The 20,109-nt window shown below is 37.0% G+C and overlaps 1 protein-coding gene across 8 annotated transcripts in view; it reads right to left on the bottom strand.

Annotated features, from left to right (window-relative positions):
- LOC114054916 (neurabin-1-like) overlaps positions 1 to 20,109 on the bottom strand; it is a 41,673-nt gene that overhangs the window by 2,702 nt on the left and 18,862 nt on the right. For 4 of the 8 annotated variants that reach the window (XR_003570620.1, XR_003570621.1, XM_027878498.1 and 1 more), the window contains exons 9-18: positions 17,965 to 18,194; positions 16,227 to 16,323; positions 15,957 to 16,146; positions 14,998 to 15,149; positions 13,895 to 14,228; positions 11,203 to 11,290; positions 10,065 to 10,136; positions 9,343 to 9,538; positions 4,848 to 4,964; positions 420 to 608 (exon numbers count right to left, since the gene is read on the bottom strand). Coding sequence is in view for 5 of the 8 variants with exons in the window: in XM_027878498.1 (XP_027734299.1) it covers positions 420 to 608; positions 4,848 to 4,964; positions 9,343 to 9,538; positions 10,065 to 10,136; positions 11,203 to 11,290; positions 13,895 to 14,228; positions 14,998 to 15,149; positions 15,957 to 16,146; positions 16,227 to 16,323; positions 17,965 to 18,194 (1,665 nt within the window). In the remaining 3 variants the exon portion in view is untranslated. Of the gene's footprint in view, positions 1 to 419; positions 609 to 4,847; positions 4,965 to 9,342; positions 9,539 to 10,064; positions 10,137 to 11,202; positions 11,291 to 13,894; positions 14,229 to 14,997; positions 15,150 to 15,956; positions 16,147 to 16,226; positions 16,324 to 17,964; positions 18,195 to 20,109 lie in introns of those variants that run through there. The other 4 variants (XM_027878500.1, XR_003570622.1, XM_027878501.1 and 1 more) reach the window with 4 other exon arrangements.

Raw genomic sequence — 20,109 nt, 5'->3', positions numbered from 1 at the left:
AGAAACATTTTTAAAACAGGATTCTGCAATTCTATGCATTTGAATTGGCCGGATCTTGTTTGGATATGACCATTTGGATATGACCTTTTGTTGAGACTGATGACAGATGTATCAAGACCCTTTGGACAGTTATGCTTAATTGCATTTCTTCAAGATGCAAACAAGGAAATAATATTTATTATTTTTCTGATTATAAACAGCTTGTCTTTAATTGTACAATCAATTACTACCTACCATCTAACTGTATAATCTTGTATAGTCCAAGTATTTCAAAAGGAAGTAACTCCAAATAAATAAGAAGTAAGACTAACTCCCTTAAAAAGCCACGAAAATGAGAGAATACTTTGCAGTTTGAAATTATGTCTGAATAAGCAGTGAAACTCAGGTGGTTACAAATATATCCTGGGATATTCACTTACCTTTAACTTCTCGCTGTCGAGCTGCATTAATTGCTGTCCATCTACGTTCATAGCTGTGAACTCTGTAATATACTGCTCCATGTTCATTCCCATTAACCAGTGGCATACTTGCTGGGTGGTCCATTCAGAAATAGGTCTACTGTGCCATTGATTTTGCTTTCCTGTTGTTGCAAATTCGTCATCTAATGCCTAACCAATTGAGAAAAGTCACCATAAGCAATGTTTTACTTGACTAGATGTTGAATTCCACTTGCTGGTTGAGTTTGATTAACAAAATGCATTTTTAAACATACTCTATTCCAAAAGGACTTAAGTTCTTGAGATCAGTTTACAGTCAGTTTGCCTAGGAGTTTACTATAAACAAAACGACTACAGCATTCAACAGAAAGTCAGAAATAGACGATATAAGTATTTTTCTTCAAGAAATTATATAGCAAAGCATTAGCTTAAATTGGATGTATCCTAACAGTGAATGCATTGCTCACTTAGTTGGTTAAGGGAGCTCAATCCTAATGTTAGATGGTACCTTGCACAGCATGAAGAATCATCAGGCAGCACTTCAACTCTATTATTGGTTATTGTTAAGTGATGCAAGTCGAAACTAAAAGTAATACTAGTAGTCTGTAAATCTGGTGACTGTTCCAGGCATAGTTTTACTATATTTCTAAAAGAGACAACTGTTCATTCTTTCAACTAATGCTATCACATCAACATTTTAAAGGGTCTAGTAGAAAATGACCATTTCAGAAACATAAGCGCTTGTAGCCTTCCACTGAAAATACACTTTGCCAGCTCACAGGAGGTTTGAAGCACACTGCTTCAATTTCAGTTTGCTTCTGAGGGGAGAAGGTACTGCTGTTTGTCCTGAAGCACTACTACATCACAAAAGAAAATCTACATAAAACAGAGCTCAGTGTCTTTACAGAAGAAATTTGAGTGTGGTACTTGAATCAGTAACATCAGTTACCTAAAGTTTTATTAACTATCCAAAATGATCCCTCACTAGCTCATGATTAACAGGTTGCATTAGACTTGCGTATTGCTCCACTAGGCAGCGTCCATGATTGATCAAAGATATTTGCAAAACAGCAGAAAGTACTCCCCCCTTTCCCAGGGAGCCTTACACATAATTTGTAAACAGAAAACTTGGAAATAAGCATTTTTCTAGTGATGGATTTGAAATGTGACCCTGTAAGTCTCAGGTGAACAACTACAGCTCCCAGCCACAAGGATCTCACAAAATCCAGCTTATTTGATGGAACATTTGGGGGAGTTGATTGAACGTAACAAAATAATGCTGGTGACTGCAAGCCAAAGATGGTGAGATGCAGGCAGTGATGTGACCTGATCATACAGTGCACTGGATCTGAGCACACAGCGTGGAAGACACTGGGAGTCTGAGATGAAACAAAATTTTAAAATTTCTGATGTACCGAAGGACCACATGTGATCAGAAGATTAATTTGATAAATTACCAAGGGAATTTCAAAATGCCAATTTATTTTAAATAATTTTAGATAATAGTGCTCCTTAATCTGCTAATGTAATACAAAATATATATTGGTAATTTTGTCTCATACTAGCACCTGTTCATGAATAATACATTAAAAAGGGGAAACACTTCACATTTGAAGTTTGACCTGTATCTCAGAGTCATATGTGGTCTATTAATCTGCAAGAAATACTAGAACATATATATTGCCATATGTATTTTTAAAAATATATATCTACTTCTATTCCTTGTAGAATATGCACGCATCTATCTATCTGTCTATCTCCTTCCCATGGAGAAATATGTAAAATCTTACATTCCAGTTGGCACTCGCTCTCTAGTTTTATTGAATCTGTGCAAGCCATGCAAAAACTTTGCTTCTGTAATTTCAGAGCATAAGTACTTGAGGAAGGTGTACTCTTGACAAAAAAAAGAGGCACAGATTCATTCATTTCACTCAAGGAACACAGTCCCCTGACAGAATCTCGGGGACTCTCTGCATCAGTTCCTCCGAGCAGTGCGGATTAGAGCAGGTAACACACTGGAGTCCTCCAGGCTGAGCTACTATTTGCAGTATAGGGTTTCAGAATCAGCAGTTGCTAACAAACTCCTTCTTCTTCATATTGGTAAAGACAGACCCCTAAAACCAGAAGTTGTTGTAGCAATACCTGAATCTGTGTTAAAACACCTAGACATTATCTCCTCACAGAAAGATATTTAATCCTGTATAATTTGAATTTTTCATTACTGCACAAGGGAAAAGCACACCTAACTACTTTTCAGAATATGAAGAGGAAAGTGAAAACTGTAAAAGGGTAAGATGAAGAACACACACTTCTGAGTAATGCTTATTGGTCATTAAATAACACCTCTACATCATTTTTCCTCAAATGCTCATTCAGAGGCACAAGGAACATGCCAAGCTGTTTGTACATCGAAGTTACGGTCCCCAAAACAGCCAGCATGCACACAAGAGATCAGCTGCAAATTCAGAACACAGAACTAAAACTACTTATAAGGTAAGGAAGCATGAGAAAGCCATGTGCTCCCACATAAAAACACAGGTGATTCAGAAAGCACGTACAGAAATACTGAAGGCTCTGAAGATAATACAAAGCCCAAGAAAACACCACTGCTCACACCATTTAACATATTAAGAACTTTAGAAGGATTACCAGCCAGCTTGCTAGCCATCTGTGAGGGAAGTGCCTCTGCTGTAACTAGCTGGCTGCTAACAGCAGATCTCTCAGCAGGCAGTCACTTCCCCAAACTGCCTGTGAGCACCTGCCCAGCAGAGGCAGACTCTTCAGTGCTGCCTTTGCCTACATCTCTAAGAGGTGCTTCCATCTCATTTCCTAACAATTCCAGGATTTGAAAGGCAGCATGCAGTGGCACACCCCTCTGCAAGCAAGGGTTGTTCAACACTGGATAGCATGATTCCTAATGGATGTTTATGAACCCATTCAAACAACAACCATCAGGTAGAAATTCTACTTGTGAAGAGCTTAAGTTAAGGATCCTGTCCAATATCTTTACTGATGATCTGGATGAGGGGATGGAGTGTACCCTCAGTAAATCTGCAGACAACACCAAGTTAGGTTGGAGTGTTGATCTGCCGGAGGGTAGGAAGGCCTTGGAGAGGGACCTGGACAGGTTGGATCTATGGAGTGAGACCAACAGCATGTTTCAACAAGGCCAAGTGCCAGGTCCTACACTTTGGCCACAATAACCCCATGCAGTGCTACAGGCTGGGGGCAGTGGCTGGAAGGCAGCCCAGTGGAAAAGGACCTGGGGTTGCCGGTCAGCTGCCACCTGAACGTGAGCCAGCCTGTGCCCAGGTGGCCAAAGAGGGTCAAGGTCTGTACCAGGAATAGTGTGGCCAGCAGGACCAGGGCAGCACAGTACAGCCCCCATGTACTCAGCACTGGTGAGGATGCACTTTGAGTCCTGTGTGCAATTCTGGGCCCTCAATTCAGGAAGGACATTGAGGTGCTGGAGCAAGTCCAGAGAAGGGGAATGAAGCTGGTGAAGGGTCTGAAGAGCTGAGGGAGCTGGGGTTGTTCAGCCTGGAGAAGAGGAGGCTCAGGGGTGACCTAATGACTCTCTACAAATTAATCCACTACTGCAACCTGTAAACAAGTTATATGAGTTTTGACACTTCAGATTTTTACCTTAGTAAATTTATAACACTGTTTGTAAGACTGCTCTGACTTTCTACGTATTACTGAAATATTAAGGTTTTCACCAGAGCCTGATTTAAGACACCTAATAAAACCCCCTGACACTCATGAGCCACTAACTCATTTCTGTAAAATAACTATGTTCAGTTTTTAATGTGTCTATAAATTAAACCCTTTAGTTTAGGAAAAGATGCCCATCAGTCAATCAACAAAAGAGACAATATCTCAGAATGCTACCCAAGTGTAGACATTAGGTTTCAGCTGTAGCCAAAGGAGTTAGTTCTCCAGGGGGAATGAACACTGACTTTCAGATGCCTAATTTCTACCTCTCTACCAAAACTACCATATTCTGCCTTTTTCTGGTTGTTTCTTTTTTGTTTGTTTTTATTGAGATGAAATTTTACAATAAAACAAACCTGTGCAGAAGTGAAGGCAAGGTCAAAAACGCTGCAGTTTTCACCCAGGAAGTTGCTTTACATTAGTGGAACAGAATGATGTTATATTTAAAATTAAAAACTGCAAGAGAGTTTACTCCAATTTTTATGATATAACTAGGATCAGAACACACAGGCTGATGGGTCACCCACTAATCTGTGTCCTTAGTTCATTAACAGTTTATGATTCTTTATAGTGCTCCTCAACATTCAAATATGGAACAGCCATCTAGTTTCACATTACACACATCTGTTTCTATTAAACATGCTGTAGTGTGAACAACAACATCAACAAGACACATATACACACTTTGAAACTCACCTCATTTGAAGAGAAGGTTAAAGTGTGTGAACGACCTGACAGATTTGGTTCTGTCACTAACCCTGAAAGTTCACAACTTGGCTTGCTATGGTATGTATCATCTATGACAATTCTACTCTGCAAACAAGTGGAAATAATGTTTTATTAACTCGCTCCTTGGAAAGGCAGGTCATAAGGTGACATTCTAGTAATTTTGATTTTTGGTTAAAAAAAAAGTAGTACAACTCAGTTACCTTTAGAACACATATGAAATGCACTAACTACATAAAGCATCTGACTTGTTTTTGTTAAACTTCTGAATTCAAAACCACAGTAACAAATTTAAAGCAATATCCCCAATAAGAGCACCTTGTGTGAAGAATGGGTCATAACCTGGAATGATGTTAAAGTACACAAGGAAAAATACATGTGGTTACTTTTCCAGCAGGCATGCCACGCTTCGGGAGAAGCAATTTAAAATGCATTTGTTGGAATTATTCATGCCAAATTTGTATTAAACTGAAGCCTACACAAGCACTATGAATGTGCTTCAGAAGGTAGTGGTTTTTATCTCCTGTTGGAGAGATAAAAATCCATCCTAACTGTTTATGGTCATCGGGATTCCCATGGCAGATGAGAATACCTCCATATCTTACAAATTTTGTGAAAATGAAACTAGGTTTAGACTAGACTTCACAGCTGCCCACTCTTGCACCACTGTAGTCAACAGTGAAGCAAATAGGATTAAAATCATTCATTAATAGAGAATACAGAGCTTGCCCAAGGACAAGCTTTCCAAAAGCTTTAAATTTTGATTATGACACTGTACTGTATTGCAGTTCCTTTAACAGCTTCAGTGAGGGTGGTGAATCACTGTAACATTTTGCCCAGAGAGGTGGTAGGTGCCCCATCCCTGGGAACATTCAAGATCAGGTTGAACAGAGTTCTGAGCAACTTGATCTAGGGGGGTTGGACTGGGTGACCTTTAAAGGTCCCTTCCAACCCACACTACTCTGTGATTCTGTAATTCAGTTTTGAGGTGGTGGCTGCATTTGAGGCACAGAATCATGTAATCTGAAAATTACCATATATGAGAAATACCACATAAATGCAAAATACCTTTAGAAGAGTTTTTATAGTATATAGACTATATCAAGCTATGTAAAATTTCTTTAAAGTACCAAATAGTGTAAAAACACTACAACAAAGCTGAACATTTCAGATGTTAAACAATTACTCAGATGTCTTTAGAAAATTGGCTTAACATTGTAAATAAACATTAATTATACAGTTTGACATTCTTCTGAAATAAAAGATTGTTACTTTAAAAAAAATAATATTTTATTAATTCACTAAAATAATCAATTTTTCATAGCAAAATTAGAAACATGACTAATATACTATCATATGACTATCATATTGAAAGAATGTAAAATCATACTGAAAGAATGTAAAATCTTCGTAGCATTACTGTTTACATTCAGTTATTACACTGTGTTTAAAGGAAGTTTTTGGATCCTTATCCCTGGCTTAGCATCTAAAAGCAGCAGGATCTGAAACTTATCCAGCCAGTACTGCTACAGCCTCAGGCAGGTTACCTGAGCAGCCTGGGACCCCAGCTGAAGACTCGGAAAAAACCTGATGCTACACCTGAAAACTTCACACCAATTTGGTAAAGAGTCCTAAAGGATACTAATGTATCTGTTTTCCAGAATATTCTCTAATTTGATTACCTCCATTTGTAACTCAGATCATGACCTGTATGATACCTTTCTTTAGGGAGTGAAAAATAATTCTGCCAAAAGCATGCATCCTACTTTTGCTTTTCTAAAATTTATTTCCCAGTACTATTATCTGGTGTCTACAAACAGTAAGAAATTATTTACCATTATGTTCTCCAATTTTCTCTAAGTCTCTAATCAAGTAACCTTTTAAGGATGCCATACCACACCCCCACATGCATAAAAAATCTGAGATCCTAAATTAAGCTGATCTTAAAGACAGTTTTCTTCAGTAAATGATGCTCCTATAAGAGAATGACATTTTTGCCGTTATATTCATTGAGCACCTCTGTATTTGTGTTTGGATTGCAATTTAACCTCCACTCTCAATTTTCTAGCTTATCTATTTTTGTTATGGGAGCATACACTTGATCTTTTACTCTAAATTACTGATACACATTTCCAGCCTCAAATAAATACACCCCAACACCCAAAAAACCCCCCCATCACCACCATAACACAACAAACAAAAAAACCCCAAATCACAACTTGAGTTTTCCTGCTACCTTTGTGTGGTACTGTCCTTGACTGAAAAATGATGTTCTATTTACCATGTAGATTATTTTATTAATTACATTATATTTTAGGGACTTCTTTAGTCTTTTAGATGTAAAAATTATTACCAGAAACAATAGAATACTTTGTCCATCAACCTATTCTCAAATTAACTTCAACCCAAATTGAAAATCTATTTAGGAGCTTTTCTTTTAGCTACCCTTTGTTTACTCTTTCTATCTTTACGGAGAAAATCAAGAACAATTAAGAAACAAACTGGTCAAAAAAACACAAACCCAGCATTATGATATTTAAGCAAAAAGCTTAGAAAAAAACCATGAAGAAAACATTGCTAAAAGGAAAAGCATTTAAGCATCAGCATAATCTTCCAGCTGCTGTTTTGCAACTCGCCCTAAGGAAAAGAGCAGCAAGCAGCAATTACATGCTGCAGCATGAGAAGGAAACAACCAAAAAAACCCCAAACCAGTAGCAAGAAACCAGATGGAAGGTTAAAGTAATGATCAACTTGGATAAAGTAGACAACAATAAGAAGAAAGGGCTATCATTTCAGGGCAACAAAAGGAACACCCAATCTGGTAAGATCTATACCTTTTTGATGGCCAAAAAGAACATGTTTACATAAAAACCTTAAGAGGTGCTTAAGCACATTAGGGGTGCTTATAGTAGAAATGCAGCAGTGGGACTTCTACTACGCTTAGAAAAATTATTTGAATCAGAAAGGAGGAATGAAGAGGAGAAAAATGGGTTCTTCAGAATCAATGACTTTGAAAGATAAACCTCTGAATGCATATCTAGACAGGAAACATCTCTTGATAGCTTTGCTACAGCCTATTAAGAGATCAACCATGCTCTCCTATTTAATGAAACACTGTACCCAAATATATGCATATACCCTCCAAGATTCTTGGTTTTGTACAGAAACACCTTTTGGCCACTGCATGCTTCAACAGAAGCAAACAATGCAGGAGCTGTAAATACACAAGACTGACGCACAATGTTCTGTAAAGTTCTGTTCTGTTTCAGAGATCAAAAAGTTCCTTCTCATATTAAGTTCCTGTGTTATATTAAGGTGGTTCTAAACCCACTTTCTCTAAGTTTTAAAAACTACATATGCTGACAACTTACTCGTATCACAGGGACTGTAAATTTACACTGAGAAAACAGAAGGTAATTAAAAAAATGTATTATAACAGTCTTTTAGTGCAACTGGCATCTGGAAACATGGAAAGCAAACCTATTATCTGCCATCTCTGCAAAACATCACTGACTTCATGGACTATAACCTGGCAAATTTCTCTTCCAGACATGTAATTTCTCTCTAATAATACAGAAGAAAAGGAAAACATGAAAGGGTATTTTGCCCATCCAAAGTGAAGAAAAAGTGTGAAACTCGAGAATAAACTTAGCTTATGAGGTTACTCAAATAACTATAATTTTCAATCTAACAAAATCCAAGGGAAACAAGAATGAAGTTAATAAGATTGTTGGGAACAGTCTTACATTTAGACCTAGTCTTACCAAACATTTAGACAGCACACATATTACACTTTTCACTTTTTAAAGCTATTCTTTCAGATGGTTTAAACTATAAAAATGGTAACTTTATGTCTATAGACTGAACTCTGTAGTGTCCCTTTCAGGACTTGGTTAAAAGGTTTTAAATTATTAGAACATTTTTGGTTACTCAGAAGTAGTTTCTTGGAGGAGAGAATGTTCTACGGACATGTTTCTTTGCTTTCAGTACTAAATTTGTCAGTGAAAACCAGGATGCTATCCTTCCTCCAATGGTCTGCTACTCCAGCCCTACATTCCAGTATGGTAAAAACTAGTTGGTCAACTCCTTGGAAGGCTGACCTCTGTTTACGTACACTTCCTCCAAGTACTAGGCTGGGAAACAGATTTAGCATTTAAAGCTATGCTTTCCTAAAGCTAGAGTTACTTTTGGTGTTATAAACCAGCAAAAAAACATAGCCTGCGATTTTTCCTGATACGCTACTTCAGCCTGAATAGCCACTACTGATGTTTCCACTAAAGAGGAGGGAACAGGAACACTCACACAGCGTCTGCTTGTGAGGGCTGTAAATTCTCGAACTTCTGCAGCAATGTTTGCAAGAGGTGATGTGGTCATGGACTAAGTCATTAGGTTTTCACATACTAACTACTGATGCTTTTACTTAAACAAGATGCAAATATTCAATGCACAAATCAGTCATCTTTACCTTGGTTCTGTTCTTCTCTTGACCGTGCTCACAACCATCCTGCCCGCTCTGGGTAACGTGCAGGTTGCTACTAGAAACTGGAGGCTCTTTGTGGCTGTCTCCAAACCAAGAGAAAGGCATGCAAGTAGGAACAGGGGAATCTGAATCTGATGCAGACAGATTGTTGCCAGAGTCATCCAAGAGTTCTCGGGAACCTCTGAGATAAGCAGATTAAATTGTGTTTAAAAACAACAACAGCAAAACCCCCATCCCACCCCTCAAACACACAACCCATGCCTTAAAAACCAAGAACAAACTCAAAGCACTCAGAACTTATTTTCAGCAGTTTCACAGCACAACTGATACTTAAAATGTACTGATATTTACCTTTAACGATCCAGCCAAAATAATGTGAGTTATTTAACAACACAAATTTAAGAACTTTTGCAGTATTTCACACAATCAAAAAATTTCAAGTAATATATTAATTTAATTTTCTTGACATTCATCTTTCTAAGCAAAATACAGTTTTTATATATAGTTTGCCCTACAGTTTTCTGTGTATTTTTTCTTATTTCATGAGATTAGAAGCTCATCTCTACATCATTAATCTTCATATAATTTTGTCACTGTTAAACATGAGTATAATTTAAGATCAAACCGTAATGATAATTTTAAATAAATTCTTAGGTTACAAATTTTATGAATGCAACATGTATGTATTAAACTAACAAAATAACTACCTGCTATCCAGAGAACCTCTTAGATTTTCTTTTTCTTGCTTCTTACCCTTGCCCCCAGATTTCCGCAATCCACTGAAGTGAAAAAACACAAATTTCACAAAGCATTTACATTTAAACAATTGCAACATTTTTTAAATCAGCAAACTAGTTTTTACATTGATTTCAACAGTTACAAAAAGCAACGTTTCTCTTGTTACACAAAGCATGATTTTGCAGATTATAGATGCAATTCAAAAAGTTCTGTCATTCATGTTTTATTTAAGAACAGTGACAGTACCCTTTCTAAGACCATATATAACGAAAATAAAAACAGAAAATGCCCAAAGAAATGTAGTAGATACAACCAAGAAGAACACTTTCATTGCTATATAAATATTTCTTGCACAGTGACTTGAGTAAAGTCACTAACTACATTATCTGTGTGTGAAGTCAGTTATCATTTTTTGTTATACATTATGATGCACCTGTGGCAGTAACATTCTAAGTCTTCAATGTTAGATGGCTTCAACAAGCCTATATCTCTCTCCAAAGGAGCAAGGTTTAATGCAAAAAGTAGTAACTCTTCTCCCAAATGCCCAGAGTTCAGTTACCACACTATTTCCAGACAATACGCAGCTTGCACTTCTCTTTTGCTCCTGTAGGTGGGCAATCTCATTTTTTAAATAGAAGTCGGAAACCTCTCATGCCTGTCTCCAAGGAACAGTTCAGTAAGCAGAGACTACAGCCAAACCTATGTAATGATACCTCTACTGTGGAAGGAATTAAGGCAAGACAGGTATCTATTTTATACTATAACACCAGCAGGACATAAAATTAGAGTCTAGGCATCAACAATATTTTGGCATAAAACTATGCATGTATTTGCAATTTAGTGTGTTTGCTGTTCTATTCATAAAAAAACTGAAGAACCCCAAGGAATTCTTTGACAGGAAAAAAGTATAGATAAATAAAGTCAAAATGTGAGAGAAACATGAAAACAGCATTACAAATTTAAGATGATCAGACTCTGTCCAATTATGTTGCTATGAAGTAGCATTGCTAGATTTCCTCAACATTTTTTTATTTAGAGAACACTATATTCTCAAGAGTAACACAGAACACCATTTTTGTCCAAAGGAACAAGAGTATACAATCTTACCCAAAATCTGGAAATCTCCTTTTGGACTTCCCTGACGATGTTCCTTCGTTTGTTTCTACTGTCCTGTCTTCATTTTTCTTTTCTTCTGCTTTCCACAGAGGGGTGAGAAATAAAAACATTATTCTAAAAATACCTGCAAATTTCAAGTACTAATGATGATGCTTCTAAGTCAGATACTAAAGCCTAAGTGACAGTGTTAAAATTCATATTCTCACATGCAGACACTAGCTGAAAATACTACTGCCATATCAACCTAAGTTATTCTCTATGACATCTTCCCATCAGTCTGGTTGTGCTGTACCACTGAAAAATGGCAACACAACAGTTAATTATGACTGTTCAAAAATAATGCTTTTGATAAACAGAATTATTATATTATAGAATTCTATACTGCCTACAGAAAGATTAAACTTGCCACAGTATTTTGCTTCAATGAATTACAACCAAAAGATAGTTCAAGATAGGTTTAGAAAGAAGTATCTCCTTCTTTTACAAAATGTTGACTTCAAAATACACAAAATAGATAATTAAAACTAGATAACCAGTATAAGATGCATGAAAGAAACTAATTTTTAAAGCAACAGTTGAGCAAGTAGAGTTTTTAATCATCCTTTTTTATGCTTGAAGTATTATAGATGTGCCTTCTGTAATTTTTTCTGGTTCAATAGTCTAGGCCAGTTCCTTCAAACGTGGGCTGGGTATGCAAGCTGCCAGCTCCAGAAAGTGTGCCTGACCAACAGGACAGTCAGTACCTGAAGGGCAGACAGACCCTAACAAGCTGAGTTTCTTGGAAATGGTATACAAATTGTGAGAATTCCAAAGAAACAACTGGGACTTTGAAGCTCCTCCAAGACTTCTATTTTCAAAACTGAATACAACCCCTCTTGGGATCCAAATAAAGCATGTTCAGTAACAACTTTTCAATAATTAAGCAAAATCAGGTGATGAACTTTAAGCATCACATTACCTCTTCTCAGTGGATTGTAACAGATTACTGCAAGTCCTAAATGTACTTACTTTTAAGTTCTCAGGCTACTAGATGTTCTTTAAATAATTGAAATATGTTTTGTATTGCAAATCGTGTGTTTCATAACTAAGCTGCCTGTGAAAGAGATGCTATCTGTTTTTTGTGAGACAAAGTAGACTTAAAGTTCTGCCTTCAAGACAACTCCTGACATGAAGTAATGTACACAGATGCCTTTAAGGACCATAAAACCCAAAAATCATGTTTACTACACAAAACTGAAGACAACTCCCTACCACTTCATCAGCTAATAATACTTCCTGAAACATAAAATGATTATCTTAAAGTTTACATACTGAATTATCAGAATAGTCAAGAGTTTATCCATTTTTGGGTTTTTTTTGGCATATCTGATCAGTAGTTTCTGATCAACATCAGAACTTTAGCTGATTAGTTAACCACTCTTTCTAGACATGTAACAACCAATAAATTATTAACTACAGTTAAACTGGTTATTTTTTCTGTCAACTTAAATACAAATCCAGTAGAATTAATTTTAATACTGACATTTGTTTCCACCTCTATTTCCAGAGGTAATATTTAAGAAAAGAGGTAATTTCTTAAATGCAACACAATAGGTTAAAATACAGACTGATACATGAATGCATGGGAAGGTAATAGAAAGGATTATTTCAATGAAATAATAGGTAGACATTTAAATATGGTTAGAAAGCAGCAATCTAGCAGAAAGTAGCATTTAGTGTTATTTTGCCCACAAAAAGCAAGCTTTTTACAGTAATCCTCATCTTTGATGTACTGCATTAATTAGCTCTTCTGGGGGCAATTAAAAAAAAAAAAAAAAAAGGTGTTTGCAATGCTTCTGCCACCACAAAACAAAATGTAGAAAAGAAAGCAAAATCATTTATATACTTGTCTTGATAAGCGGCTTAGTTCTTTTTTTAAACCAACAGAATCACGAATATGCTGAGTTGGAAGGGACCCACAAGGATCAATCTAACTCCTGGCCCTACACAGGACCATCCCCGAGAGTCACACAATGGGCCTGAGAAGCAAATGCTTCTTGAATTCTGGCAAGGTTGACGCTGTGACCACTTCCCTGGGGAGCCTGTTCCAGTGCCCAACCATCCTGTGGGTGAAGAACCTTTTTCTAATATCCAACCTAAACCTCCTCTGAGACAACCTCAGACCATTCCCTCAGGTCCTGTCACTGGTCACCACAGAGCAGAGATCAGTGCCTGCCCCTCCTCTTCCCCTCACAAGGCAATTGTAACTGCAATGAGGTCTCCCCTCAGTCTCCTCCAACTGAACACACCAAGTGTCCTCAGCCACTCCTCATACGGCTTCCCTTCAAGGCCCTTCACCATCTTTGTTCCCCTCCTTTGGACACTCTCTAACAGCTTAATTTCTTTCTTGTATTGCTGGGTTACAACTATTTTTGTTTAAGACTTTATAGAGACACAAATTGAGAAGAGCATAAAATAAATCCTGTTTCAGGGTATTAAAAGAAGGTTTTTTCTGAGCTATATAGAAAAGACAGCAAGTATCATCTGCCTTTATACATTTGTGTTAGCTGATTACCGAAAATACCGAACTTTTAAAAGATTACATTAGATCCCTTTTCCAATCATTCGTAAGAAAAAAAGCCAAGTATTTCCATCAAATAATGATTAATAGTGACTAGGCTGATTATAAACCCTTAAATCTTACCCTTGGCCTCTTTCCCTCTCCCTTTCGCTTCTCTTTGTTTAACATTCTTGAGATACCCTTGAGGAGAACTTGGAGTCATCTCTTCAGGAGGAGGTGAATGAGGAGTGGTGGCGCTATTTTCGTTGCTTGGTTTGTGTACTGGAGAAGAGTGTGTGGAAGCAGAAGGACTTGACTCAAGAGGGCTTTCTGTGCTTTCTCTTTTTTCAGGCTTTTCGCTCTTTCTATCTGAGTCATCCAGGCGTGGGAGAGGTAATTTTTCACTTGTTTCTAAAGTCTTGGTTAGGTACATAGTGGAAGGTTCTCTGTTGAGAACAGTATCTTCTGAATCCTCATCCTTCAACAAAGTCAAAAGTCATTTTATAATAAACATGACACATACTCATTTACTGTATGATCTTTTACCAGGATGGAAGGAAGTTTGCTACACAAACTTCAGTTCAGAAAATTTTCTGAACGTACTGACTTGTGGAGATCATCTAAATCATATGAAACTCATTTTATAGGCTGTTATCCACCTTTATACAGATCTTTTTGCACATCAAAAATCATCTTTTCCTAGTCAAGTCAGAAATGTTCTGCTACACCCTGGCCATTCCAATTCAATGCAACTACTTCTCAGTCTAACTGAATTAGTTCAATATTCTCGTATGACAGGTTCTCTCTCATACTGACTATATACACCTCAGTTCTTCCACTGCTTTCCAGAAACATGACAGAACATTTTACTGGTATACTTCTCGTGAACTTATGGAGTAATGAAGCATTTCAGAAGTGTTTAGGTTTTGAAGAAATTTGGTAACCAACTTGTTTCAGACGAAAGAACATAAATGAGTATTTCACTGTATCAAAAACCTCAGTAAGCAGAATACAACAAGCTTACACAGTTCTTTGCTAACTTCAAATTAACTGTGCCATAAAAACATGCCAGAGTTCACATATATGGTATGAACCCAAAACGGGTTTTTTCACTTGATACAGCATAAAATTATGATGCTTTAGCACAGCCTGAATGAAGCATGGATAACACTTAAAATTGCAAATTCCGATAAAACTCAACACATATTCAGGTTCCTGAATGCATAATTATCTACCAATATCAGTACCTGTAGATTTGCAGTCTGTTGTCCAGCCCCAAGTGACTCTTTCAGCTTTGATCGAGAAGGTGGTTGGCGTTTTACTTTCAAAGCAAGCTGAGCTTTTGCTTTGTGGGCACTGGTGTCTAATCTGGGAGTATCCCCAACAAAAGCATCAAAATCTGCAACAAATAGGAACTTCCTTAAAAAACCCAAACAAATAAAACAGCAAAAAACTGATAAACAAGTTCACCAACCCACTGCCCGGAAAAATATTCAGAACTTAGATCAGAATTATTCTACCTGTTAACCATTACTAGATGAAAATACTCTTTATGTTATACTACACTAATTTAACACATTGTGAGAGTAATTTCTAGTTAATATGAAATATATTTCTACTCCTTCAATTAAAAAGATAAAATCCAATAGAATATAATTGTATCATGGCTTGAAAACCTAATTTTATTTTCAAATAGATGAAAATTTGTGCCCTGTGTCTGTTTTTCTATCCTCATTCTTTAAGATAGAAACTCACATAAGCATTTATGACAAATTTAAAAAATATGATTCTTATTTGAGTTTCCATCTGATATTTTCTAACTTTCTGGGCTTAAAATTAAAAGACAAAAAATCTATAGCAAGTTTTGCTGTAAATCATAGCTTAAAATTAATGGGATTTTAACTGACATATCTCAGTGTTTTAGTCCCACTAACATTGATTTCACTGACAGAGAATCTAAGGAACAGTTAAAATGGTTGTCTCTCCGTCTGTCTCCTCTTTCCAACGACATTTAAGAAATATATTACAACAGTACTGAAAACCTTGGGGAACCTAAACTCAGCTATCCGTACTGGCTCAGGTCAAACATTTACCCAACATGAAATAGCAAACACTTCACTTCTTTTAACAACCAAAAAAACCCAATACACATATAAATCCTCCCAATTTTTATAAATGCAAATCAAAAATCCTACAACCTACTTACCAGAAATTAGCACATCTAAAGAGTTTATTCTTTCTTCTATTGATTTGGTTTCTTTCTCATTTTCTTCTTTTATCTTTGACTGTTCATTAGGCTGGCCTGGACTTTGACAGATATCTTCCAATAAACTGCCACCTTCATACACATAAGGCGTTTTCTCATATACTTTTAATTTACTTTCAAGTTCCAAAATCTGCAAGAATTAAAATTCAGAAGTGAGATACAACTCTCCAAGAATGCAGAAGTTTATTTCAAAATAAAATATTAGTTTACTTTTTCCTGATATATTTTCAGTTGTTCTGCATATTTCTGGTCTCTCTCTTCAAGTAGCCTTGAATGCTCTTCTTCTTTCTTCATAAATTCTATTTCTCTGGTGAAAGAAATAAATACATAATCTATGAAACAGTAATACACAGAAATGTAGAAAAATACATAAAATAGAAATATGCACAATTGCATTTACTAAAAAGCATTCCATTAGTAAATGGAGACAAAAATCAGTAAGGTATAACTGATTCAATAATCTTCTAATGTCAGAAAATGACCTGTGCCTGTCTTCAAAAGAAAATACATATGACTCTCATTTACTCTGGGCAGAAAAAGGATGTGTGGCAACACTTTTTCTGCCAAGTTACAACCATCTCTCAACTTTTAAAAGTGCTGAGTTATATACACATTTAAGCCTGAAATACATGCACAACTCCAATCATTACATCTTACTCTCTTCCACAAAGATACATGCACACACATTATTTTCCTTCCAAAAGCAATGGTAAAATTCTTTGTAGGAAAATAAATTGCATTTCAAGTTTCTACTTGGTTCATCCTACAGAAATTGCGATGGCTGGGTTTTACAAAAAGAAACAATGACTACAAAAAGGAAACAAAAACATAAGTTGGTTTTGGCTGCATCATATGGAATAACATATAAAACCAGGAAATAAGCATAAAACATCTATAAAATATGCAAAAGCTGCAGGGACAGTCAAATGAATAATGGCAATTTGCTTAACAGTGAAGAAATGGAAACTAGCATGTTAGCAGTCGTCTTAACGTACTTTTGAACTTCCATGCGGATAAGCTTGGGAGGAGAGGGGAAAGGAGACCTTTAAAAAGCTCACCAACCAGCTCAAAAATGTACTGTTAAAAGTAACATTTCTGGATGTGGACTACAAAGCAAAAGATCATATAAACTGCCTTTAAAAATAAAAAGCAAGTAGAGAAATTGGGGATAAGAGAATTATATGCTTACAGTAACTATCAAAAGCAACAGTTGTGTTCTGTATTATCAAGACACATTTACAAATATTTTGCAATTAGTTCTTGTTTAGCTAAGAGGAAAGAAGGTAGAACAATTAGACACAACTGCAGGACAAGAGCATTCAAGTATTATACAGGTGTATCTAATAAGCAATATTACTCTTACTGAAAAACCCAAACCCATTAACAGATTGAAGATACTGTTTTCATGCTGCCATTTTACTGCGCTAGATACATATCCCAAACTCAATTTTTCTCATAAATCCTGTTACTCCCCCTACAAAATATAACTCCTAACTCAGACTGAATCACATGTATCTGACTCTTATTTAATATCCTGTGATGCCTACCCTACCTGGAACATTTAAATCAGTCAAAGGGTTTTCCACAAACAGCAAAAGATATTGCCAAACACCTCATGTCAAATTTCAAGTAGTCCTTCCAAAAGTATAGATGCATTACAGCTTCTCAACTAAGTTGTTTTTAAAAAATTGTTATTGAAATATTAAATAATTGTTTCTAAGGTAAGAATCAAAAGCAGCAGCAAAATTTCTGGAGAACCTTTCCAGAAGTTGCTGACTTCAGGTGTGGAAGAATTCAGCATTTATAGCCCACTGCTTCCCTAAACTCTGAAAAATGAAAACAAAGTGTGTTAAGTGAATCCTACCCCTGGGTACTGTTGACAGCTTTCCCCATAATGTCCAAAACATACCAAGCAATAAATAGAGACACAGTATTTTGGGACACTTACTTTTGTTGGTAATCTTTAAGCAATTTCTTGGCCTTGCTGTATTTCTTTTCAAGGGCATCACATTGTTCTTGAGTCTCTTTAAGATGCTCGTTCACTGTTTTGCATAAATTTTGTGCCTCTAACCAGTAGGTCTCTAACTTCTTAATTTTCTCTTTGCTTTCATCCAAGTTTTGTTGTAGTTGGGCTCGATTAAATTTCCATTCATTTTTTTCTGCTTCAACAATTTTTAACTGAAAAGATTAATACTTAAGGAATTAATCTAAACTAAAAGATTAAATAAAAATCAGTTGCTCATACATGTTTAAGTATAGAATAGCTAATAACAATTACATACTTATCAGTAATATTAAAACAAGACATAACTGTTGGAGTAGTCATGTCAACTCTTCCAACCCTTGCTAATCCAAACAAGTTTAGCACACCCAACAGCTTTTCACTGCTTCCTCATTTTTTTCTATAGAGATAAAATAAGCAGTACCTTTATTGTTAACTTATATTGTTCCAGATCCCACTATATCTTTAGCTCTGGAGAGTCCTATTTTGAATACCTTCAAAGGAAACTGGAGATAAAAAATCTTAACCTGTATAAGACAAGCTCCCTTGTCCTATTACTTTATTACCAATTGCTTTTTGAATAAAGCTAATGAGACCAGTTGATCTTCCCTGGCATTTTATATGTGACTGCAGTGCCCTGTTGGATGGTTACAGGCTCTTCAGGAGGGACAGGCAGGGCAGAAGAGGCAGAGTTATGTAATGAAGGGTTAGAATGTATGGAGCGCACAGCTGGCACTGCACAGTTGGGAGCCTCTGGGTAAGAATCAAGGGACAAACAACAAATGCGGCTGTCATTGTGGAAGTCTGCTATAGACCTCCTGTCCAGGACGATGATGCCAACAAATTATTACCTGAGCAACTGAGGGACACTTTCAAATCAACCAGCCCTTGTCCTTTTATTGGAATTCAACTTGCCAGAAGTTAAATGGGAGCATCACACAACTGGTAAAACCTGAGCCAGAAGATTCCTAAAAACCTGGATAACAACTTCATGGAACACTCCTAAGAGAGCCAACTCGGAAAGATGCCCTCCTTGATCTGCTGTTTGTCAACAGAAGGGATCTCGTGAGTGAAGTAGAGATTGGAGGTCATGTAAAATCTCTGTTATTTTAGGAGGAAAAGTGCCAGTAAAACCTCAACTCTGGACATGATCAGAGCAGACTTCAGGCTGCTCAGGGAACTAGTAAGTTTAGTCTCCTGGGAAAATGTTTTTGCAGGTGCTGGGGTCCATCAGTGCTGGTCACTTTTCAAACATCACCTCCTAAGGGCACAGGAGCAGCAATTCCCAAATGCTGGAAATCAAGTAAGTGAGGCAGAAGGCCGGCTTGGCTGAGCAGGGATCTATCTCCTCTTGGAAATAAGGCATAAGAGGGAAGTGTATGCCAAGTGGAAGTAAGGTCAAGCGACATGGGAAGAACCGAGATTCTGCTTCCCACTGTAGGGAGAAAATTTCTGCAGCCAAAGTTCAACTGGAGTTGCAGCTGCAAGAGTTTTTTCGAATATATTAATGGCAATAGGCAGTGTAGAAATATCACTGGCCCGTTACAGGATGAGGATGGTCACCTCCCAAACAGGCACAGAGACAAGGCAGAGCTGTTTAATGCTTTCTTTGCCTCTGTCTTCAACATGGATGATGGAACAAGGGGGTCTCAGTGCCCTGAGCTGGAGGATCATGACTGCGAGAATGATCAGCTCCCAGTTGACCTTGAAATTGTGTGGGATCTGCTGCTCCAGCTGGATCCATACAAATCCATGGGGCCTGGAGGGATTCATCCCAGAATCCTCAAAGAACTGGCTGATGTCATTGCAAAACCTCTTGATGATTTTTGAGTGGCCTTGGGAATCTGGATGGGTCCCAGCTGAGTGGAAGCTGGTGAATGCCATCTCGATTTTCAAGGAGGGCAAGAAGGAGGTCCCTGGAAACCACAAGCCTGTCAGTCTCACGTCAGTTCCTGGTAAAGTTATGGAGAAGATCGTTCTGGGATCGTTCATGAAAAAGACATGAAAGACAACGCAGTCATGGATTACAGCCAGCACAGCTTCATGAGAGCAGACTCCTGCTTATCAAACCTGATTTCCTTTTATGATAGG

The sequence above is a fragment of the Empidonax traillii genome, unplaced genomic scaffold, assembly GCF_003031625.1.
Source record: "Empidonax traillii isolate 1590-97213 ecotype Southwest subspecies unplaced genomic scaffold, ASM303162v1 scaffold42:size1813164, whole genome shotgun sequence".
Taxonomy (NCBI): Eukaryota; Metazoa; Chordata; class Aves; order Passeriformes; family Tyrannidae; genus Empidonax; species Empidonax traillii.
Note: the sequence above shows the minus strand (reverse complement) of the source record. Positions and strands in the feature narration are given on the sequence as shown.